Source organism: Tasmannia lanceolata, unplaced genomic scaffold, assembly GCF_043159265.1.
Source record: "Tasmannia lanceolata isolate RefF3 unplaced genomic scaffold, GAP_Taslan_0.1 ptg000012l, whole genome shotgun sequence".
Taxonomy (NCBI): domain Eukaryota; kingdom Viridiplantae; phylum Streptophyta; class Magnoliopsida; order Canellales; family Winteraceae; genus Tasmannia; species Tasmannia lanceolata.
This window is the reverse complement of record NW_027518689.1, coordinates 14,407,505-14,431,961: the sequence shown is the minus strand read 5'-3', so window position 1 is coordinate 14,431,961 and position 24,457 is coordinate 14,407,505. Positions and strand designations below refer to the sequence as shown.

At 47.4% G+C, this 24,457-nt stretch overlaps 2 protein-coding genes across 3 annotated transcripts; both read right to left on the bottom strand.

Annotated features, from left to right (window-relative positions):
• Positions 1–9,090: 9,090 nt before the first annotated feature.
• LOC143887087 (uncharacterized) lies at positions 9,091–22,472 on the bottom strand. Of its 2 annotated transcripts, none has more exons than XM_077391197.1 (3): positions 22,197–22,472; positions 9,452–12,643; positions 9,091–9,327 (listed from the first exon to the last, which is right to left on the bottom strand). In XM_077391197.1, the coding sequence occupies exons 2-3, from the start codon at positions 12,461–12,463 to the stop codon at positions 9,319–9,321; spliced, it is 3,021 nt and encodes a 1,006-aa protein (XP_077247312.1). In that variant the 5' UTR covers positions 12,464–12,643; positions 22,197–22,472; the 3' UTR covers positions 9,091–9,318. The 2 variants fall into 2 exon arrangements, with proteins under 2 accessions (XP_077247312.1, XP_077247313.1); XM_077391198.1 differs by having other exon boundaries at positions 9,479–12,643; positions 22,197–22,471.
• On the bottom strand, positions 12,889–15,858 carry LOC143887086 (uncharacterized). Its single transcript, XM_077391196.1, has 2 exons — positions 13,262–15,858; positions 12,889–13,150 (listed from the first exon to the last, which is right to left on the bottom strand). Exons 1-2 carry the CDS (start codon positions 14,072–14,074, stop codon positions 12,953–12,955), a joined length of 1,011 nt encoding a protein of 336 aa, XP_077247311.1. The 5' UTR covers positions 14,075–15,858; the 3' UTR covers positions 12,889–12,952.
• Positions 22,473–24,457: the final 1,985 nt, after the last annotated feature.

Genomic DNA, 24,457 nt, shown 5'->3' with positions numbered 1-24,457 from the left:
CAAACACGGGAGATACATTTCTTAGGATAAATCACCTCAACATGTATTTGAGTAAACCTCTACTTTTCATGCATTGGCCAACTTAGCACGGTTCTCATTTCCAAACTGAAGAACACAAGGAATCTCAAACCCCATCTATAATGATTTCTGTCACAGATACCAAAACTTTTAACAGACCAAAGGAATTAATCAGAAGACAAAAATCATGAACCTTTTACATTCTTAGGGTGATAACCAGTAGGAAAACCCAAGATGAGATCGAACGATGCATCCTTAGGGTAATAACCTAATAGGAAAACCCAAGATGAGATCGAACGATAGGGGTACAGATATACCATGCTTTTTAAGACCAGAAATACTCCAGGAGTTAAAACAAGGTTAGCAATGTTCAGGTAAATTGAATTTCCACGATAATCAAACCACCCACATTATAAACAACTAGTAAAAGAAAGAGAGTAGCAATTACCTCAGATTGAAGATGGTCGGCACGGCTCGAATGATTTGCTGGAGTCGGTTGCGCTTGGGATTCGACAGATCGAAGCTTGGGGATGGCGAAAACGAAAAAGGGATCAGCTTGGGTTCTCAAGTGAGGATGAGGTGGTTTTGGGCATGGCAATGGTGGTGCTAATCGGCCGCGATGGGGAGGCCGCGGGTCGAGGGTGGGGCTCGAGTCCACCTCCGCAATTTCTTTCCCTCACTCTGATTTTTCTAACAAAAAAAAATAAAATAAAACAAAATCGAGAAAACCCTCCTCTTCTCTCCTTCAACTCTCTCTCTCTCTTTTCCTTTTTATTAAAAAAAAAAAAAAAAAAAAATGCCGAAAACAGAGAGGGAGGTAGCGGTGGTGGAGGGGAGGATCGGCCGATGGGGGTGGCACGGCGGTGGAGCTCGAGCTCTCTCCCTCCCTCTCTCTCTCTCTCTCTCTTTCTCTCCCTTTCTTTCTCTCTCTCTCTCCTGTTAAATAAAACGAAAAGAAAAGGAGGTGGGATGGGTTTTCGAAATGGGTAGAGATGGGGGGGAGGATTTGGGTTTAATGAGGGTTGGGAGAAACCACGAGGTGGGGGAGAGGATTTCGGCGGGTTTCGGTGGCTGGAGGAGGTGAAAGGGGGTCGGCGATGGAGTTGCAGGTGGTGGGGAACGGTGGCCGAGGGTGGAGGTAAGGAGATGATGGGCGGCTGTGTTGGGGGAGGAGGGTGGTTTGGGTGGCAGAGGAGGTGGAAGAAGGTGGATGGATGGGCGGCGGTGTTGGGTTTGAAGAGGGTAATGGTCCGGTGGTGGCTTTTTTGGGTTTTTTTTTTTTTTTGAAATGGGTTTCAGTTTTGTTGGGGTGTAGAGAAAGGGGATTTCGGTTTTGGGTTTGGAGGGAGGTGAGGATGGAGATGGAGGGGATTTTCGAAGGGTTTGGAGGTGGTGGTGCTGGAGGTGGAGGATGGTGGAGGTGGGTGGAGGGCAAATGGGTGGGTTGCGGTGGAGGTGGAGTTGCAGAGGTGGCGGTTTGTGGTGGTGGTAATGTTGCAGAGGTGGCGGTTTGGGGTGGTTTATGGTGGTGGTGGTTGTGGGGGAGGCTCGGCCGGAGATGGCTATGGTGGAGGAGGAGATGGTGGAGGTTGCGGGCTTGCCGGATTCCGGCAAGCTTGCCGGAGAAGAAGGTGGCGGCTGTGGGGGGTTTGGGCAGGATGGGTTTTTGGTAGTGGTGGTTGGCTGGGGTTTTGCCGGATTTTGACCGGAGGAAGAGGAAGGTGATGGTGGCAGAGCTCCTCCCTCTGTTCTTGATTTTTTTTTTTTTGGGTTTTGGGTGGGTTTTGATGGTGGCTCAGATTTGCAGAGATGGAGGTTGTGGCTGCGGAAGTGGAGGTAGAAAGGAATGGAAGAGGAAGAGGAAGATGGGGAGGTTGCAGGCTTGCCGGATTCCGGCAAGCTCGCCGGAGAAGAAGGTGGTGGCTGTGGTTTGCTTTTTTTCTTTGTTTTTTTTTTGAAAATGGATGAGCTCCTCCCTCTCTCATGCAAGAACTCCCCTTTGTTTTATACTTAGGGTTGAATCCCTAACTCTAATCCTAACCCTCTATGTGGCATCTTCCTCTTCTTGGGTGATCTCCACCCTTGATCTCCTCCATTGCCTTTACAAACCCTAGAAAATCTCTTCCTCACCTCATCCTACCCACACATTTTCTTTGATTGATCCTATGGCTTGGAATTATTGCTTCTCAAGCAAGCAATGTGAACATCCAAGAATACCCTTAAGGATGGGTTGATTTCCTCTTTGCCCAAGCCCCTATTTTGAAGAGTGATATACTTGCCCCCCCCCCTTTTTGCTCTAGACAACCCCATCTAGTGTATTTTAACTACTCTTATCCTTACAGGGGGGGTGGCTCGGGTAGAAACAGGGGGCGGAATAAAAATCTTTTTTTTTTTTCTTTTTTTTTTATTTGCCTATGGTAAGCCAGTATTGGCACACCCATGCCCTGCTAATTCATACTCCCTTTTATATTTCTTTAAACTACGCCCGGCTCGAGCTCGAGACACGGGTTGGGGTGCGACCTGGGTTGATTCGTGAAATTCGGGTTGAGATTTCCAACTGCCAATCGGGTTAGGCTCAGATTAATTCCATTCATTTTCCGCCTGACCTCGGGATTTCATTCGGATACACGGGTTTAGGGCGCTGTCAAAATGGGGTGTCTACAGATGCCCCTCTTTGGCAGAGGGCGCTTGTCGCGCGAATGCCAAAGCCGAACAGACAACACATTTTGACTGGCCCAAGATTTCAAACAGAAGGAACGAGATGGATCGACGAGACAGATTCTCATCGAGAAGGAATGATAAGATGAATTGGCGAGACAGACTGTCACAAATTGCAGAATGGAATAATTAGACAGCCTCTAATTAAGCCACTCAGAGATTTGGAGATTATAAAGCGGAATGATTAGACATCATCTTGATCAAACCTAAATTGGGATCTGAGAAGACAGCATCTTGACAGATCAAAACAGCGGAATGATTAGACAGCATCATGATCAAACCTAAATTGGGATCTGAGAAGACAGCATCTTGACAGATGAACGAAGCGGAATGATTAGACAGTTATCATGATCAAACCTAAATTGGGATCTGAGAAGACAGCATCTTGACAGATGAACAGGGCGGAATGATTAGACAGTTATCATGATCAAACCTGAATTGGGATCTGAGAAGACAGCATTTTGACAGATGAACGAAGCGGAATGATTAGACAGTTATCATGATCAAACCTGGATTGGGATCTGAGAAGATAGCATCTTGACAGATGAACGAAGTGGAATGATTAGACAGTTATCATGATCAAACCTAAATTGGGACCTGGGAAGACAGCATCTTGACAGATCAATACAGCGGAATGATTAGACAGCATCACGATCAAACCTGGATTGGGATCTGAGAAGACAGCATCTTGACAGATGAACAAAGCGGAATGATTAGACAGTTATCATGATCAAACCTAAATTGGGATCTGGGAAGACAGCATCTTGACAGATGAACGAAGTGGAATGATTAGACAGTTATCATGATCAAACCTAAATTGGGACCTGGGAAGACAGCATCTTGACAGATCAATACAGCGGAATGATTAGACAGCATCACGATCAAACCTGGATTGGGATCTGAGAAGACAGCATCTTGACAGATGAACAAAGCGGAATGATTAGACAGTTATCATGATCAAACCTAAATTGGGATCTGGGAAGACAGCATCTTGACAGATCAACACAGCGGAATGATTAGACAGCATCATGATCAAACCTGAATTGGGATCTGAGAAGACAGCATCTTGACAGATGAACGAAGCGGAATGATTAGACAGTTATCATGATCAAACCTGAATTGGGATCTGAGAAGACAGCATCTTGACAGATGAACAAAGCGGAATGATTAGACAGCATCATGATCAAACCTGAATTAAAAATTTGATTTGAAAAATGCGCTCAAGTTTTCTCAAATCCTGATTCGTTAAAACTGCTATCTCAACCGTCAATGCATGCTAGGTATCTTTTATGGTCTGACTTTCGTCAGGACATAAAAGATGCCCCTAGTAAAATTTCGCTTCCAGTTCAGGAGTCTTAACAGAACTCAAACAGATTCAAGCTTTCTTTTATGAAACTCGGGTTACAAAGATTTTGAAGGTACAAGAGACTGACTCTTGCTGAAAGGCCTACCACTTTTATGCCAATTGCAAGGGCTCCGGGCCTCAAAGGCTTTCAAAATGCACAAGAGACTGATTCTGCCTGAAATACTTTCAATTTTCTGCCAGCTATCAGAACTTCAGGTTGCAATGACTTTCAACTTCCAAGCAGACTGATTCCGCTTGACACATCTTCAACCTCCTGCCTGCTGCAGGAATTTCAAATGGGCCTGAGAGCTTGCCGCGCTTCTAGACCATGTATAGGTCATTTCGCCTTCTGGAGATGCGACTTCAGTTTCTGGTACCTGCTACCCCAGCTTTTTGAAAGGATACTGGACCAAACAGGTCATTTTGGGACACACCTGACTCGACTGAGTACATGACTTTGACTTGACAAAAAATGACCTTGACGACTGCTTGACAAAGGACTTTTGGTGAATACACGACCGAGTTACAAGACTGACTTTCAGGAAAGACTGAATCTGCTTCTCAATTTGATAATTGTTTTAAGATGGTACAGCTTACCACTCTTGGAACTCTTTGAATACCGTGCTTTAAGGTGATTACGCCTCTTTCTGGTATTTAGTCATGGTTATTATACCCTTTGGATTGCTCGGTTTTAACCCCTAGCTTAGAGGAATATCAAAGGAAGCCTTGCCGGCACTTTTCAGACCTTGAAGTGATGCCGATACAGGTATGACGTCTTGCTAGCTTCTGAAATTTAGTCCTTTACGAGAAGTCACTGCCATGACCAGACTGCCTTTTGGGTTTTCAATCTGGCGGACCGCTTGCCTTAATTTTTGCCTGGACTGCCTGCCCTTGCAGGTTTTCCATCCAGCAGGCTCTGCACCCTGATTTTTTTGCCTAAGCCGCCCCTTCGGGTTTTCAACTTAGCGGGCGAATGACCCTAACTTTTGCCTAGACCGCCCTCTCGGGTTTTCAGTCTAGCGGGTCTAAGACTCCATTATTCTTTTCTTTTCTTTTTCTGTTTTGCCACAAACCTTTGCCTTATCACACCAGGAGGACTTCTAGGTGGGTTAGGGTTTGAAAGAATTGGATTAGGATGTTTGCATTGACTGGACCGAATCTGGACCCTTCCAGATAGCCTACGTACCTCCAAAGAGTGAGGATCAGGTCCGCGTAGTTCGCCCCTTGGGGACTTTGGGTAGAGATTGCTTTGATTTAAGTCTCTTTCTTTTCTTTTCTTTTTTCGAAAGCTTTGAAAGATTTGACCGAACCCGAGTTTGTCAGGTTGCCTACGTACCCTGTGGAAAGGGATCAGGTCATGGCGTAGTTCAGGCCTGCATCTTTTATGACGCAAGTCATAAAAGATGCCCCTGGTTTGAGGGTGACAAAGAAATTTTGATTTTACTTATTGGCTCAAAGGGTTTGCAAACGGTATTTGACTTTTCCCTTCTTTTTTTTTTTTTTTTTTTGAATGGGATTTTTGGATTTGAAGCTCAGATCGACCAAGGACGGCCTCCTGGTGTCTTAGGCATAATACTTTTTAAGTTGATCAAGGTTTGTGGGTTCTGTTAGTTTTTCACCATTTTGATCAAGGAGTCTGACGACTTTTCCAGGCAGGACTTCATCGACAATGTAAGGACCTGACCAGTTTGGCCTGAACTTTCCTCGGGGATCATAGACCGGTGCCCTGTAGGATTTCAAAACGAGGTCACCCTTCTGGAGATCTCTGATCTTCACCTTCTTGTTAAAAGCTTTCTCAATTCGACGCTGATATCCCTGGACATGATACAGAGCTCTGAGCCTCTTCTCATCAATCATCTGCAACTCCTGATACCGGGCCCTTGCCCACTCTGATTCTGGCAAATCAGCTTCCATCATTACCCTCAACGAAGGAATTCTCAGCTCAACTGGTAGGACTGCTTCCATCCCATACACTAATGAATATGGCGTAGCTCCCGTAGAGGCCCTGATCGACGTTCTATAAGCCCACAAAGCATATGGTAGCTTATTTGACCAGTCCTTGTACGTTTCTGTCATCTTGCTGATGATGGCTTTGATGTTCTTGTTTGCGGCTTCGACGGCACCATTTGTCTGAGGCCTGTATGGTGAGGACTTGTGATGCTTGATCTTGAACTCCTCACAGAGGTGTACCACTTCTTTCTTGAAGTGCGATCCATTGTCTGAGATCAGCTCATGCGGCACCCCGTATCTGCAGATGATGTTCGTTCGAATGAATTTGGCGACTGAGGCTGAAGTCAGCGAAGCGAAGGATGCGGCTTCGATCCACTTAGTGAAGTAATCGATGGCTACCAGGATGTACTCATGCCCGCTTGAAGATTTCGGAAACACCTTTCCAATAATATCGATTCCCCAGACTGAAAACGGCCACGGCGAAGTCAGAGAATGTAACTCAGAAGGCGGCACGTGAATGAGGTTCGCATAAACCTGACATTTATGACACTTCTTCACGAAGGCAAAGCAGTCAGCTTCCATGGTTGGCCAGTAGTACCCAAGTCTCAGGATCTTTCTTGACAGCATCTTCCCGTTCATGTGAGGCCCACAGACTCCTTCATGCGTCTGCTCTATGAGATTAGCTGCTCGATCTTCATCTACACAAAGAAGCTGGATTCCATCAAACGACCTCCTGAAGAGCTCATTGCCGCAGATAATGAAGTTAGCCGCCAACTTCTGGAGAGACCTCCGTTCTTTTCCTGATGCTTCAGGGGGGTGCCCTTGGCCTAAAATGAGATTCTTTATATCAATGTACCAGGGCTTTCCATCTGGACATCGGGCTGCTATCTCTATAGCGTTCACATGCGCTGGAGCCCATTGTAACCGCACTGCCAGAGGCTGAACTTCCATTGATGCAGAGATATCCAACATTGAGGCTAGTGTAGCCAAAGCGTCCGCGAAATGATTTCTCGTCCTCGACAGATGAGTAAATGTAACATTCTTGAACCTCCTGACCAGGGAATCCAGGTGCGTGTGATACGGGATCAATCTATCCTCCTTTGTTTTCCATTGACCATTGATCTGACAAATGATCAAGATCGAGTCCCCGAAAACATCTATCTCTTGAATATGCAGAGCCAAGGCTGCTTCGAGACCAGCAATGCAAGCCTCATACTCGGCCTCATTGTTGGTACACTTGAACTGCAATTTGATGGACACGGGGATGTACTCTTTCTTCGGAGATATCAACACTGCCCCAACTCCTTGACCTCGGTTGTTCACAGCACCATCAAAATACATCAACCATCTGGTGCTTTGGACCTCCTCTTCTACAGCCATGATCTCTTCATCAGGAAAATCTGCCGTCAGAACGGCATTCTCATCTATAGGCGCATCAGCCAACTGCTCAGCTATCACACGCCCTTTAACTGATTTCTGGGTCACATAGGCAATATCAAATTCAGACAATAGCAGCAACCATCTGGATGTTCGCCCGGTGAGAGCGGGCTTCTCGAACAAGTACTTCAACGGATCCATCCGTGAGAGTAAGAGAACCTTGTTTGATAACACGTAATGCCTAAGCCTCTGAGTTGCCCAAACTAGTGCCAGACAAGTCTTTTCCAAGATAGAATATTTGATTTCGTATTCCAGCATCTTCTTGCTGATGTAGTAGATAGGCTTTTCTTTCTTCGACTCAGGGTCTTGCTGGGCTAACATGCAACCCATAGCTGTGTCGGTGACAGATAGGTACAGCAACAGTGGCTGGCCCGGAATAACTGGCGACAAGACAGGAGGCAAAGTTAGACACTGCTTGACTTTCTCAAATGCTTCCTGACACTCATCATTCCACTTCTTCGGAGAATTTTTCTTTAGCAGCTTGAAGATGGGTTCACACGTCATTGTCAACTGATTTATGAACCTTCTTAGGTACTGAACCTTTCCCAGGAAACTACGGATCTGCCTCTCGGTCCTCGGCGGCTCCATCTCTTGGATTGCTTTGATCTTTTGAGGATCTACCTCGATCCCTCTTTCGCTGACCATGAATCCCAATAACTTCCCTGAAGTGACCCCAAATACACACTTGCTCGGGTTCAAGCGAAGCTTATACTTCCGGATCCTTTCGAAAAACTTCCTCAGGACTACGGCGTGCTCTGGTCGAGTCTTGGATTTAACGATCATGTCATCGACGTAAACCTCGACCTCTTTGTGAATCATGTCATGCAATAAGGTGGTAGCCGCCCTCTGATAGGTTGCCCCTGCATTCTTCAGCCCAAACGGCATCACTTTGTAGCAATATGTTCCCCATGGAGTGGTGAACGCAGTTTTTATCATGTCCTCAGGGGCCATCTTGATCTGATTATATCCGGAAAACCCATCCATAAAGGATAACAAAGCATGACCAGCTGTATTATCCACCAGGAGATCGATGCTCGGCAAAGGAAAGTCATCCTTGGGACTCGCCTTGTTCAAATCTCTGAAATCCACGCACATTCTGACTTTTCCGTCCTTCTTGGGCACCGGTACTATGTTAGCCAGCCATTCTGGATATTCAACCACTTGAATGAAGCCCGCATCTAACAGCTTCTTGACTTCATCATGGACTTTCAACTCCCATTCTGGTTTTAATTTTCGAAGCTTTTGCTTTTTCGGCTTGGCACCTGGGATTAGGGGAAGACGATGCTGGACGATGTCTTCGCTTAATCCCGGCATGTCATCATAGGACCAAGCAAAAACTTCTTTGTATTCCTTAAGCAAAATGATTAGTTCTTTACGCTCCTCCGGGGATAACGTTTTGCCAATCCGTATTTCCCGGATTAAGGTTTCATCACCTATGTTGACGATTTCAATTTCTTCTTCAAGTGGTTTAGCTCGACGCTGCTCCTCCTGAGTAATCATGTGTTTGATCTCAGGGGGAGTTTCGTCGGCATCCTCATAAGAGGGGGAGTCTTGATCATTGTTATTAGTTTTATCAATTTGAGAAGCAGAAACAGAGTCAGAGACAGGAAGATACTGAAACGAGTCTTTCATTTCATTCATAGAATCAAAATTTACATCATTGATCAATTGGCCCACAGCAGGCTTTACAGTATGCTCAAAAAGAAAGTTTGTATCGTCAACTGAAATGTTGACACCTGACTCAACTGGACTATGTATGGACTTTGCAGTATATTCTATGACGGACTCATCTTCATAGACAGCATCTATACCGGAGGACTCGCCACCCACACCAGGAATGTCTAAGCTTCCTAAGGTACCTGCATCCAAAGAATTGTTAGAAATAACAGACTTTATACTTGACTCGGAAACAGACACATACTCAGAAACTTTAGACTCTTTTGGAGAAACATGACCACACTGAAGAACTAATTGAGGAATGACCTGAGAAGTCCAGTTATCGAGGGGTACCTCAGCTGGGGTAATTCGGCCCTTAGGGTTCAGGAAGCGCGCATCTTCTCCGATCATAGCAATGACCGGTGCCTCAACCTCGAAGAGGGAGTCTAGAAGCTGCGGCTCTAAGTTCTTAGCCCAATCAGATTCCTGCTTTTCGACGGCTACAATCTGTCCATGGAAGTACTCGTCTGGCAATTCGTCAGCGGAGAAGATTTCAAAACCTGGTAACTCTTTCCCAGACTCATCAAACCACGGCTCGGGAAAACCATAGAACGGGCGATCGGCTCCTTCTTTCCTGTACTTACCATTCATCAACAGACTGAACGGTCCCATAGGCAGCTCTAGGCCCCGACGACGCAGCTCTGCCCACTTCAGCATGTACTGCTTTCTTTCCCTGATCTCTTTCTTGGTGGGTTCATATCCTAACCCAAACAAATTGTTTGCGACCTTCAGCTCCGGCCACTCAGTTAAACCTTGCAGACTTCTCCCCAGACCAGTTCCAGGAATATACCCATATTTGCGCATTATTCGGGCTACCTGCGCATTTGCACTGGACATAAACAGAATTTCTTCGCTCATAGCCTCTTCCATAGTAATGGTCGAGACTTCAAGCGAAAACCCAGTCAGACTGACATCTATGGTGCTTGAACCGATCTGCTCTTGGGATATCTGTCCAACCTCTGGTTCTGGATCCCCTCGAACTGTGACAATTCTGTTATCCTTGATGAACTTGAGCTTCTGATGGACAGTGGAAGGAACCACTCCGACTTTGTGAAGCCAAGGTCGGCCGAGAAGGAGAAAGAATGAGGTCTTGATATCTAGAACTTGGAATTCTATGTCAAACATTTCACCTCCGATCTCAATTTCGGTGACCAAGGTTCCGATGACGTCCCTTCTGGTCCCATCATAAGCCAATATCCCCTGCTCCGACGGAACATAATCATTCGGCCCAAACCCCAAGGCGGTAGCGGTGCTCAAAGGACATACATTCAGAGCTGACCCGTTGTCAACCAAAACCTCTGGTACCTTCTTCTTATTGCACACGACGGTGATTCTGAGGGATTTTGTATGATTCTTACCTTCCGGAGTCAGATCTTCATCCGAAAAGGACACGGTCATAGCTGATCTGGCCATAGATACGAGCCCAACCAGCTCACCAGGGGTTATATCCACAGACACCTGCGCTGTATTCAATTCACGAAGTATAACCTGCCGGTGCTTAGGGGATGACATTAACAGACCCCAGATAGAAACATTAGCTTGGGTCTTTCTAAGCTGCTTCAACAGAATGTCCTCATCTTCCTCAGGACTCAACCTCTGATTCTGATTCTCAACAGCTCTGGCAATCTCAGCGGGATTCTCTGCTCTCAACTCAGGGGGCTTAAAGAAACGTCCACCACGGGTAACATGGCGAACCTCATCACACGGATCGTTCAACAGCAGCAAGTCCTCATCCTCAAGCTTAAGGACATATGGGACTTCGCTTTTCTCTTCTTCCCCCTCGAATCTGAGGACATAAGGACCTTCAGAGGACTCCCCAACTTCCTGCGCAGAGGACAAGACATAAGGCTCTTCGCGCTTAACTTCCTCATCATCGGATTCCCATCTCAAGATATACGGCTCATCAGAAATAACGGCACATATACGGGAATGATCCAGCACAACCTCTTCAGTAAGAATGGCAAAAACATTTGGAGGAGGCATAGTATGCGTCGGCAATGGGTTCCTGGTGACATTAGGAAGAGCTTCCACTGCAATTTCTTTTGCCTCAATCTTATCCTGGATCCTATGCCTTAGTGCCATACATCTGTCAGTCAAATGCCCAACACTCTGGTGAAATTCGCAGTACTGATCCCTTCTCCAATATTTCGGGAGAGGATTTGGGGCTTCTCGAGGTTCTAGTAGAGTGATCTTCTTGTCCCTCAACAGCTTTTTGAGAGCCACAGATAGGGAATATGGTAAGGGAGTGAATTGTCTGGGCTCAGTTCTTTCTGGACGAACTCCTCCGGGACCTTCTCTCCTAACTGGACGAGCAGTATTCACATTGTTAACTTCCTTCGGAGGCGCCATAGGCCTTTTTCCCTCTCTGACATCTGAGGTGGAGGTTCTAGCTCTCAGGCCACCCTTAGCCAATATGTCTTCGATCCTAGTCCCGGTCTTGATCAGATGATCGAAGTCATTGAAGTACTGGATTGACATATGAGGAAAGTAAAAGGGGGAAAGATTCTTGACGGCAATCTTGATAAGATTGTCATCCGGTAACTTGTGGGTCATTTGTGCTGCCTTTCTCCTCCATCGCCGAATGAAGGAAGTAAAGGTCTCATTGGGTCCCTGCTTCAGCGATTTCAAGTCCCTTTTTGTCACGTCAATCCCCTCTTCCATGGAGAATTGCTGGACAAATTTGTTGGCTACACCTTCAAGGGTCCTGCTTTCTTCTGGTTTCAGATGCAAGAACCACTTCTTCGCTGTCCCAGTCAAAGTTCTAGGGAACACCAAAGCAATCTGCTCTGGGGATAAACCGTGCTGCTGCAACAGAGGAATGACTGACTTGAGATGGCTACGAGGGCACCCCATTCCGTCGTATTTGTCAAAGTCTGGCATTTTGAACTTGGGCGGAAGTACGACCCCTGGAGCTATCATGAACTCAGACATATCCAAATTTTTGGGACCTTGGCACTTCATGGTTTCCATATCCCGAGTCAGCTTCTCAATTTGGTCAGCCAATTCCTGTGCTTTATCAGGATTTCCCAGGTTAGGAAGACAGTTCTCTGCTGCGTACTGGCCCTCATCAAAGTCTTCGATTTCAGGCAATACAGCTGGCCTGGGAGAAACAAGAGGAACAGAAGGTATAACTGAAGGCTGCTGATTGGCCAGGTCTTTAGAGGTAGAAAGACGATCATTTTTCAGGAGGGCTATATCATCCTTCATGGCACTCAGCTGAAGAAGAATAGCCTTCATCATCTCATTCGTATCAGGACTGTTGTTACCGGTCCCTTCCATTGATTCAGATGCAAGTGAAATGGGTGAAAGGATTTCCGGACGACCAAGGAGAAGCGGCGCAGGAGAAGTAAAGGATTCTGGGGAAAAAGAAAGTCTATTCAGCCTGGAATCTGAAGACTGACGGGACCAGGCCGATTTTGAATTGACTTTCTTAGGAGCGATGATGTCCCGCTAAGACTCCTGAATGGAAGTTAATAAGTTAGATTGCACATTTGATAATTGAAATCAGGTAGCTTCCACAAATAGAGAGAAAAGAAAAGGAACACACTTTGCATTGATTAAATCGAGACAGGTTACAACGACAACGATTGGCAACATAAAAATTGATGAAACTTTGAATCGCCAACTGCTTATAACATGTATCAAGTAAAACTCTTTTCTCTATATTTTCATCTATAATGAGACCGGGATTACAAGCTTTGACTTTGATTATGTTCAAGTAAAACAAGTGAAGACAGTAAAGAAATGATAATTTCATGCCGAAAATACTCATGGTTCACCAATCCGAGCTTTTCGGCTTGCAGGCCCTCCAGACATTCCTTCCTTCCGAAGTTTAGACACGAAAGCAGATCTCCTCTCCACGATTTTGTCTCTCCAAGCAGCTACTATGGATGTAATGAGATCAGGAGTAAGGTCTTCACAGTTAGGTGGTGTGATAACCTTCGGAGCACAAGAGCTTGCATTAATCTGGCAAGGGAAACACAAAGGTGCATAGAAAGATGATTTTTCTAAACCCATAAGATAGACGAATGAGTATGGGTAGGTGCTGGTGATAATTTTTGGACAGGATTGACTCACCCAATGAAATTGGTCTTCCCCTACATTCTTCAGCCAATGGCGCCACTCATTAAGCTGGGGTTGCTTAATCTTTGTCTTCCAAGAATGAAAACCCTTGAGGGTGTACTCAATGCTGTTTTGTGGCTGAAGGATAGTGAGTTTCTCACATAGCCACACATATAACAGCTTAGCACATCCGAAAAAATTATCCTGTACCTTTTTACTAGCAATAAGGTCTAAGCCATAAAAGGTTTCGGCTAGCATTGTAGGGACAGGATTCCTCCCCTCATTTATCTGATCTACTATTGTCAACAAAGTGAAAGGGGCGGCACTAGAGTCTCTGCGAAGGACATGGCGTGCAAAGACAGCAAAGACTAGAGCATTACGTCGACATTCCTGAAAACGGGAGTCAGTTGGGTCGACGTTTTTGGAAAACAACTCAATGAGGGTCTGAAATTGCACATCTTTCTCTGCTAAACAATGCAGGGTTCTCACAATCTTATTTTCGAATAATCTGCAAAAAAGGTCATGAGGGGAGCTTATGCTTGAAGGTCGGATCCAAAGTCCCCCAGGAGGAATCTCTAACAAGGCACACCAATCTTCGAATATAGGACAAAGTTCAAAAGACCCAAATCGAAAGACATGGAAGACAGGGTCCCAACATCCAGCAGCTGCTTGAAGAAACTTCCAATCTATACCGCGACTGTTCAGATGAGTAAATGAACCGATGAAATGCTCAGCCGCACTCCTTTCTTCACATCTTAACGGAAAAGATTTAACAGTCTCCGCTATCCATTTATCTAACAAATTATTCGCCATGATCTGACCTATCATTCAAATAGGACAAAGATCAGGAAGGAATAGGAATAACTGTGCGCAGACAAATGACAAGGCTAACTCGGCAATCAGTTTTATAAAAAGGATACCGTCTGAGACAATGAATTTTTCATCCAAGATGAGAGGTAAACAATAGATCAGAAAAATAGACCACGGCCATAAGATGACAGAAGTAGGTCATAAACCGGATCTAAGTCTGGCGTTGAATACCAATAACTTTACGATCAAGAGGATCAGAATGGTAGACCATGGCCATAGGGACAGCGATAAGCTATCGGCTAGATCTCGAGGTGAAACAAGTATACAGACGAACATATATCACCAAAAATGGGTTCTAAGCTAAATCAAGGCTATACCTGGGAATTAGGAGAAGGAAAACTGACTCTAAAGAATAGCCGTCATGCTCAAAATGTGCTGCGAAAAATTCAACAGCATAACGGCTAGACAAGAAAGATAAGGTGAACTCATGGTTTAACTAACTCTGAAGAGTAGCGGTCATGCTCGAAATATTCTGGGTAAAATCCGGCAGCATGACGACGCTAGAAAGGATTCCCACAACTCAACCCAAGGTATATGAATAGCGGTGGTAAAAACAACTCCTAATCGGAAAACGAAATAGGGCTGCCGAAGAAAGGTGAGCCAATGAAGGACTGACCATAGGTGAGAACTCATGACAACGAGTCAAATCCCCTAATCAACAGATCAAGGACAAAGCAGGGCCAAGGTAATGGCAAGCAAAAGGCCACTGATCAGATCCAGATCTGAATAATGAATGGGTATAACTGATTGAAAAGAATGAGGGACTCTAACTAAGAGGAGAACCCTATATAATCAGTATACAAATATACACATACACATATCCTAACCAGGGGCACCAGCCCTAATCCTAATCTAGCGGAGTCAAAGAAGTCTCGACTCAAGACAGAGTGATGAGTGTACTAGGACCGTGCTGTAGCCATGTAAAATGAACTACCCTAGTCTACAAAGGGGACGGAGCTCCTAAACTCTAGGCTTGACATGTGTAAGCAACACATGTCCGACCCTTATATGAATGCAATATACTTATATAAACATAGGTACTTCCTAGTTGGGTTTCACTAAGTCAGTAAGTATATACATAATATATAAAACAAAGTAGGGCTCCGGACTCAATCTATCAGGTACTATGCGTATGAAACATACTTAATATGTATAACAAAAGTACGCCCAATGTTATACATAGTATGCTTCATTGCCCATCGGCTGCTGTAGACAAAAGTACGCCCAATGTCTACGGCTGCAGCACCGGCGCATAGCTTGGAAATAGATTCAAGCTTTTGGCCGGTGGGTTGGTCCCTCTTAGGCTTGCTGCATAGCACTGGCGTGCTATTATCTACTGCCCCCGGACCTCCCCTACTCCGGTTGGAGTGGGGAATTTCATCTTGAGGTGAGGGGTGGAGACTACTGCTCCCAAATCTCTTAGAGCGGGGCGCCCAATAATGGCGTTGTAAGTGAAAGGTATATCCACAACCATGAAGCTGGTCAGGATGGTCTTTTGGAGGGGGTACGTCCCGAAAGTCACAGGTAAGTCGATTTTGCCCTTGACCCGCACCGATGCCCCGGAGAACCCGTAGATGGAATACTCTGCAGGTCCCAGCCTCTCTTGGCCATGTTTCATTTTTTCGAAGGTTCCGAGATGTAATACGTTGACGAAGCTTCCTGTGTCGACCAGAATCTTTCCTATGTCGAAGTTGGCGACAACTAGCCTGACAACCAGTTCGTCGTTGTGCGGGACTTGTAGCCCGTCGAGGTCTTCGTTGGAAAAAGTGATGATCTGGTCTTGACGGGGCGGATCCATTCGGGCCTTTTTGGAAGGCATATCCATAGAGAACACCTGCTCTGCATATGCCCGCCGACCAGCTGTTGTCGACCCTCCCGCTGCCGGCCCTCCTGTGATGATATTGATTTTTCCTATGATGGTAGGCGGCTGTTCGCGGGCCTGCGGTTGTTCGAGGGGCTCTTCTTTCCGGGGGCGCTGGTGGCGGCGTGCGTCGTGTCTGCTGCGGGATCGACATCTGCTTCGGGAGCGATGCCTGCTCGGGGATCGGTGTCAGCTTGTGGATCGGTGGCGGCTGCTCGACTAGCGCCTATTGGGTGACTGACGCCTGCCTCTGGGCTCGTCGGGTGGATGCTAGACCTCGCGCGAACTTTCGCCAGGGCTCCTGAGATATTGATTCAGGTGCCCTTCTTCGGCCAGCTTTTCCAGCTGGAGGCGGAGGTGGAAGCAATGGTCAGTTTCGTGGCCGTGGTCCCCGTGGAATTCGCAGAACTTTTTGGCGGACCGCTTCTTTGGGTCCGTGGCCATTCTCTTGGGGGGGTCAGGAGACCCTGATCCCTGATAGCTAGTAGGACATGGGAGAGGGGAACCTTTAGTGGGGAGCTGGGGTCTTTCGAAGACGGGGATGGAGTTCCGGCTCGCCTGTTTCTCCTCGGCCGTCGTTGTTTTTTCTTTCATCGGGGCCGGGCTGGTTCTGCTCTCGGGCGCAGGCTTCTTCTGCTCGCACGAACTTGTCAGCCTTGGATTCAAGTTCCTACAGGTCCCGTGGTGGCTTGAGGGTGAGATGCAGCTTGAGATTCGGATAGGTGGTGGCATGCTTTAGTGTTGCGACCGCTATTTGGACGTCCATGTTAGAAAGTTGGGCCAATTCGGCGTTGAATTTTAACATGAAGTCTCTTAGGGTCTCGTTTCTTCCCTGCCGAAGGACTAAGAGGGCGTCCGCTGGATCATGGCGGAGGCGGTTGTTGGCGAATCTTGCACTGAACTTCCTTCCAAATTCGTGGAAGGACGCGATGGAGTCGGGCTCCAATTTCATGAACCAATCGTTAGTGGTTTTTCTTAACAGGGAGGCGAAGGCTCTGCACATGAATCCGTCCGACGGGCCCCAGAGCGTCATCACCCTTTTGAAAGTTTGGAGGAACTCGAGGGGGTCTTTGCTTCCATCGCACAGACCGAAACGGGAGAGGTCTATCCCTGCTTCTGCTGGGGTTTTTAAGACCTCCGAGGTGAATGGGGATGCCGTTTCCCTCTCCCATTCGTCAAGGATGCCGTGGGCGTAGGGCTTTTTCATTTCTAGTTTTTCCTCTCGGATTTGCCTCTACAGGTCGGCTATCGGATCCGTGCTAGGCGGTTGCGCTGAGGTTGCTACTTCTTCCGCCCGAGCCAGGGGCGGTTCCTGGAAATGGGCAGCCCGGACAGAGGGAGTGCGGCTTAGCGTGGCCTGCTTCCCGCTGTCTCGCTGATGTCCCCTAGCTGCGGGGGGCAAATGGCTATTCGCCGATGGGGACCCTCGAGTCGGTGCTCGCTTTCGCCGGGGGTGACGCTCCCCTGGCTGTTCCTCGTTGCCTTCGTCATAGGCTTCCGTCTGGTCCTGCGTTGTCAGGGGCCTCTCCGAGGCCGGAGGAGGCAAGCGCTGGAGTAGTTCTCGGCGGAGTTCGTTGAACATCTCCATGGTGGGGACCATCTGCGGTGCGCTAGAGGAGGGCTGGTGTCTGCCCGAGAGCGGTGAGTTGGGCTCCCGGGAGCTTGAGGTGTTGGTTTGTGGGCATTGAGCCTGGCTCCTGGTCATCACCCCTATTTCTTGCTGTTGGGTGTGGTTTCTCATCATCATAAGGCGTTTGGTACTCGACGAGTCCCACGGATGGCGCCAATATGATGGCGTCTGAATCCGGGTCTGCGATAGCGCGGTCGGTAGAGGGCCTCCGCGGGGTCTGCAATCACAAAAAGGGAGTCAGGGGGTCCGGGGTGGGTCCCGGACGACCACTTCGACACCCAAGTCAGATCCTTCGACCAATCAATATAAAGGACAGCGAGAAAAGTAAGGGGTTTGATCAGGGTTACCAGGACCAAAACGCGGGTTCTTTTCTGGGTGAGAATGAGTGGGACTAACAGGGAGAGTAGGATCGAGTTCCTAATCTCCTCTGTTGTTGCCTCGCCTCTTTCTCTGGTTGTTCTGTAGGAGCTGAGAATGGGGGAAACCTCTCTCGAGAACGTGGATCCCTCCCTTCTTTCCTTCCCTCCCTTTTAAAGGGAGGCGGGCGGGCCTTTTCATCATTATGGAGAGAAAACCTTCCTTTGCGAGATTGTGCCGTTCCCCTGCTTCGCCGGCGCGCGTGGCTTTGCCGAGTGTTTCCTTCCATAACTTGTGATGATGAGGCCTGGACGGCGAGAGGGCGACACGTGTCGTGACTGTATATGGTCTTGCCATTTTCCCACGCCTTTCTTCATGATGATCCGTGCCTTATTTGTGCATGGGCAACACGTGGCGATATCTGGGGGCGACGCCGTATTTGTGTCCCATTGTAACTCCCCCTTACTCCTTTGGTCCATTGAATGGGCCAAGGGAGTAACGTTTTGTTCGAGCGACGTCATGATGAGAGCATTTATGTGGGCTCCGGAGTACGAGGAGACGTGCCGTTTTATCCGGCAGCCGTCCCCGGGAAGCGGTGGCGTCGTTAGGTGGGTCGCCTTGTTTCGAGGCGCAGGGTTTTCTTTTTCGAGCTTAAAAAAAGGAAATTACCCTGGCATTTTGATGTGGCTCTCCATCCCCCCTTTTTTGTAGTAGGCGTTCTTTCGTGCTTTCTTCAACAACATGTCTGGTTCTCCTTAGCGAGTCAGGGGCAAGGCCTGTCTTCCCCAGGAATCGTCGAGTGACCCCGACTTGTCTTCTGATCCGGGAGAGGACCCCGCGGCTAGTCGGAAGAAGGCTAGGAGGAACTCGAGCCCTTCTACAGGCTTCCCCCCTCTTCGCCTTTCCTCTTTGCCTAGGGAAGACAAGCCGTCTCGGTCCCGTGTTGCCAGGGAGTGGTTTTTTTTCTCGCGAGCCTATCACCAGGGAATGGAACTGCGCGGCCGTGTTTCGAAGATGGGTAAGGAGATCGAGGACTTGAAGGGGGAGAATGAAGCTTTGCAGAAGAAGGTTCGCTTTCTCACTGAGCAGTTGTTTGAATATGAGGTGGACCCCCTGCTGGAGAGCTCCTGGGAGGAAGAGGGGAACTCTTCAGGAGAGGAGTCCTCTTCGGATTAGTCCCTGACCTTTCCTGTTTTTCTACGTGTTTTTCTTTCTGCCCCTTTCCTATCGGGGATTTTGGGGGTGTGGACCCCGATCCGAGACAGGCGGGGGGACGGGTCCCCCACGCGAGTCTCCAGATCGTCCACGTGAAGGAGAGCCCCACCAAGGAACTCTCGAAAGAGTGCCCCTCACAGCATGAGCGGCGATGTAAAGCGAGATACCTCTCGATTCGGGGACTGGCCCGGATTCGAGACGCACCTTGAACAAAGAAAGAGTCGCCATCCAAGGAAGTGGGCCCTGGATCCCATGCTGTGCTCTGTCGCAACAGATAACCAGAGATACAAAGGGTCCGTGCCTGATGACGAATGGGGAAGGGGTTAAGCGCCCCCAATTCGCCCAAGTGCTAACACCTGGTCTCTTATGCCATTTATTATTAATTTTGAAGAGTTTTGGGAGAAAATCATGCGAAATGGGAACAAATATCTCCGAGATAACGTCTAGCTAATCATGCACGTCTCGGAGATGAATAAGAAGCACGAAAAGAAATGAAAGATGTGTCACCTAAGAATGGCTAAGTTATGAGTGACATGCCTGATTGGTGTCTAAGTTCTGGTGGACAAACACATGCATGCTACAGCTAAAGGTATAGGATCTGTACATGAAAGTAAGAAAACACAGCAAAACACACAACACAGCACGACTCCACACACGACTCGACACGACAAACCCTAGACTCTAATGCAATGCTTGACTCGGACCAGGATGGCCATCCATCCTAGCTGCACTACGTATCCCGGCCTCGGGAAGAATCAGAGTCAACGTAGTTCGGCGACCTATGCTAAACTACAATGCCTAAACCTCTAGGACCGCTATCCTAGACTCGATCAACTAGACTCGACTAGTTTTTAAAGCTTCTTGCGACATTACTTAAGTTTAAGTGAATGGTAATTTTTAGGACTCCCTGTATGCCCTAACTAACGCAAGTGGACCCTACACCCTAGGTGTGACTAGGCTGTGTGTCCTAAGGAAAACCATGGGTTATCTAAGCGCGTTCTAGTCTAGCCATCGGCTCGACTAAGTGTCTAACCGACCACGACCTGAGGCCTCCTAACTCTAGGGACACTCACACGACCAGACATGACAACTCCACAAGATCAGGACAGACTCCTAACTCTAAGACACCCCCAGACGCCTAGGGCTGACTCCTAACTCTATGGGAGGATCTTTTGAAAATTGTGAAAGTTGTTTTGAAGAATTTTTGTAGTTTTGGAAGATTTTGAAGTGGCGAAAGTTGTGAGAAATGTTTGCAAAAAATGGTGTAAAAAAAAAGGTGAAAGGGTGTAAAAAATGGTGTCTAAAAATGGTGACTGAACTCAGGGTGCCAGCAGCACGCCTGAGCTGCCTACGTACCCCTCAGCTAGGGATCAAGCCATCCGTAGTTCGGACCTGATTTTCCTAATAACTTGAGATTTTTGGGATTTTTGATTTTTAGATGTTTTTTTGAACCTTTAAGTATTTTGAAATGTTTTTTTGTTGGAATTTTTGACACGAGAGGACACAACCCTATCATCATAAGGGTACGACAGACCCCTGATATCCCGCAAAGGTTGGACAGCATCCTATGCTTTGCGGGGGTACGAACATGAAAACAACTCGGCAAGGGTTGGACAGCATCCTATACCTTGCAAGAGCGGGTAAAGATCACGACTTAATGAGAGGATGGGCAGAATCCTAACCCCTACGATGACAGGACTGACTCCTGAAAGACTGAATGACTAACTCGTATGCTGAAGACGGACTCTGGAAGATGAAAAGGCGGAATCCCAAACTTTATGAAGGGATAGGACAGAATCCTAAACTCTACAAGGGTAGGGCCGACTCCCAAACCCTAGGACGGTGGGACAGACCCCTAAACTCTCTACGACTGACTCTATAGAGGAAGAAATCGCTCAACCTGCGAAAACTCTAAGGCGGGAAGGGAAGGGGTTGGCTCAAGAAGTATTCCGTCATAGCCTGATCCCTATGGAAATATGATAATAAAGGGGAACCAGAAAACAAAAGGGACACCGAACTCTATAAGGATCCTAGAAGTGGGAAGAGACAAGAAATGGGGTCCAATTATGAATGAAACTGCGGGACTCATACGATACATATTCTCAAAAGAGACAGAATAGGACAAAATGCCGACCCCATAGACGTCCCCACGATGATATCAACTGTTGGGTAGGGATGAACTATTAGAGGTTTGATCCTATACACAAAGGGCGCTCGAATTGCCACTCCTAACGAGCTAGATTGAACATCTCCAACATCTGCTTATTTATTCGACCTATTAGGAATTTTTCATTTAATGGACATTACTTCCCCCTTGATTGGCTGAAAAGAGGATTGAATAGCACCTAGCACATGCAAATACAAGAATAGAAGCATCTTTTACTAGACCTACCCCTCTTGACTAAAGTCAATATGCTGGGAGTTCAACTAACAAGCAAATGAAATTGGGTTAGCTGGCATGCAAACAAGATTGAGCACATATTTAAGATAACTTGCTCTAACATTAATCCACGGAGCTCTCGTAGCCCTCACGAGACATTCAAATCTCATTCAAACACGGGAGATACATTTCTTAGGATAAATCACCTCAACATGTATTTGAGTAAACCTCTACTTTTCATGCATTGGCCAACTTAGCACGGTTCTCATTTCCAAACTGAAGAACACAAGGAATCTCAAACCCCATCTATAATGATTTCTGTCACAGATACCAAAACTTTTAACAGACCAAAGGAATTAATCAGAAGACAAAAATCATGAACCTTTTACATTCTTAGGGTGATAACCAGTAGGAAAACCCAAGATGAGATCGAACGATGCATCCTTAGGGTAATAACCTAATAGGAAAACCCAAGATGAGATCGAACGATAGGGGTACAGATATACCATGCTTTTTAAGACCAGAAATACTCCAGGAGTTAAAACAAGGTTAGCAATGTTCAGGTAAATTGAATTTCCACGATAATCAAACCACCCACATTATAAACAACTAGTAAAAGAAAGAGAGTAGCAATTACCTCAGATTGAAGATGGTCGGCACGGCTCGAATGATTTGCTGGAGTCGGTTGCGCTTGGGATTCGACAGATCGAAGCTTGGGGATGGCGAAAACGAAAAAGGGATCAGCTTGGGTTCTCAAGTGAGGATGAGGTGGTTTTGGGCATGGCAATGGTGGTGCTAATCGGCAGCGATGGGGAGGCCGCGGATGGGGAGGCCGCGGGTCGAGGGTGGGGCTCGAGTCCACCTCCGCAATTTCTTTCCCTCACTCTGATTTTTCTAACAAAAAAAAATAAAATAAAACAAAATCGAGAAAACCCTCCTCTTCTCTCCTTCAACTCTCTCTCTCTCTCTTTTCCTTTTTATTTAAAAAAAAAAAAAAAAAAAAAATGCCGAAAACAGAGAGGGAGGTAGCGGTGGTGGAGGGGAGGATCGGCCGATGGGGGTGGCACGGCGGTGGAGCTCGAGCTCTCTCCCTCCCTCTCTCTCTCTCTCTCTCTTTCTCTCCCTTTCTTTCTCTCTCTCTCTCCTGTTAAATAAAACGAAAAGAAAAGGAGGTGGGATGGGTTTTCGAAATGGGTAGAGATGGGGGGGAGGATTTGGGTTTAATGAGGGTTGGGAGAAACCACGAGGTGGGGGAGAGGATTTCGGCGGGTTTCGGTGGCTGGAGGAGGTGAAAGGGGGTCGGCGATGGAGTTGCAGGTGGTGGGGAACGGTGGCCGAGGGTGGAGGTAAGGAGATGATGGGCGGCTGTGTTGGGGGAGGAGGGTGGTTTGGGTGGCAGAGGAGGTGGAAGAAGGTGGATGGATGGGCGGCGGTGTTGGGTTTGAAGAGGGTAATGGTCCGGTGGTGGCTTTTTTGGGTTTTTTTTTTTTTTTGAAATGGGTTTCAGTTTTGTTGGGGTGTAGAGAAAGGGGATTTCGGTTTTGGGTTTGGAGGGAGGTGAGGATGGAGATGGAGGGGATTTTCGAAGGGTTTGGAGGTGGTGGTGCTGGAGGTGGAGGATGGTGGAGGTGGGTGGAGGGCAAATGGGTGGGTTGCGGTGGAGGTGGAGTTGCAGAGGTGGCGGTTTGGGGTGGTTTATGGTGGTGGTAATGTTGCAGAGGTGGCGGTTTGGGGTGGTTTATGGTGGTGGTGGTTGTGGGGGAGGCTCGGCCGGAGATGGCTATGGTGGAGGAGGAGATGGTGGAGGTTGCGGGCTTGCCGGATTCCGGCAAGCTTGCCGGAGAAGAAGGTGGCGGCTGTGGGGGGTTTGGGCAGGATGGGTTTTTGGTAGTGGTGGTTGGCTGGGGTTTTGCCGGATTTTGACCGGAGGAAGAGGAAGGTGATGGTGGCAGAGCTCCTCCCTCTGTTCTTGATTTTTTTTTTTTTTTTGGGTTTTGGGTGGGTTTTGATGGTGGCTCAGATTTGCAGAGATGGAGGTTGTGGCTGCGGAAGTGGAGGTAGAAAGGAATGGAAGAGGAAGAGGAAGATGGGGAGGTTGCAGGCTTGCCGGATTCCGGCAAGCTCGCCGGAGAAGAAGGTGGTGGCTGTGGTTTGCTTTTTTTCTTTGTTTTTTTTTTGAAAATGGATGAGCTCCTCCCTCTCTCATGCAAGAACTCCCCTTTGTTTTATACTTAGGGTTGAATCCCTAACTCTAATCCTAACCCTCTATGTGGCATCTTCCTCTTCTTGGGTGATCTCCACCCTTGATCTCCTCCATTGCCTTTACAAACCCTAGAAAATCTCTTCCTCACCTCATCCTACCCACACATTTTCTTTGATTGATCCTATGGCTTGGAATTATTGCTTCTCAAGCAAGCAATGTGAACATCCAAGAATACCCTTAAGGATGGGTTGATTTCCTCTTTGCCCAAGCCCCTATTTTGAAGAGTGATATACTTGCCCCCCCCCCCTTTTTGCTCTAGACAACCCCATCTAGTGTATTTTAACTACTCTTATCCTTACAGGGGGGGTGGCTCGGGTAGAAACAGGGGGTGGAATAAAAATCTTTTTTTTTTCTTTTTTTTTTTATTTGCCTATGGTAAGCCAGTATTGGCACACCCATGCCCTGCTAATTCATACTCCCTTTTATATTTCTTTAAACTACGCCCGGCTCGAGCTCGAGACACGGGTTGGGGTGCGACCTGGGTTGATTCGTGAAATTCGGGTTGAGATTTCCAACTGCCAATCGGGTTAGGCTCAGATTAATTCCATTCATTTTCCGCCTGACCTCGGGATTTCATTCGGATACACGGGTTTAGGGCGCTGTCAAAATGGGGTGTCTACAGGGGGCCTGCGTGC

Coding starts and splice junctions, on each gene's coding strand:
- LOC143887086 (XM_077391196.1), bottom strand. CDS start 14,074: ATGATAGGTCAGATCATGGCGAATAATTTGTTAGATAAATGGATAGCG. Junction 13,151..13,261: donor GGGAAGACCAATTTCATTGG/GTGAGTCAATCC, acceptor TTCCCTTGCCAG/ATTAATGCAAGCTCTTGTGC.
- LOC143887087 (XM_077391197.1), bottom strand. CDS start 12,463: ATGGAAGGGACCGGTAACAACAGTCCTGATACGAATGAGATGATGAAG.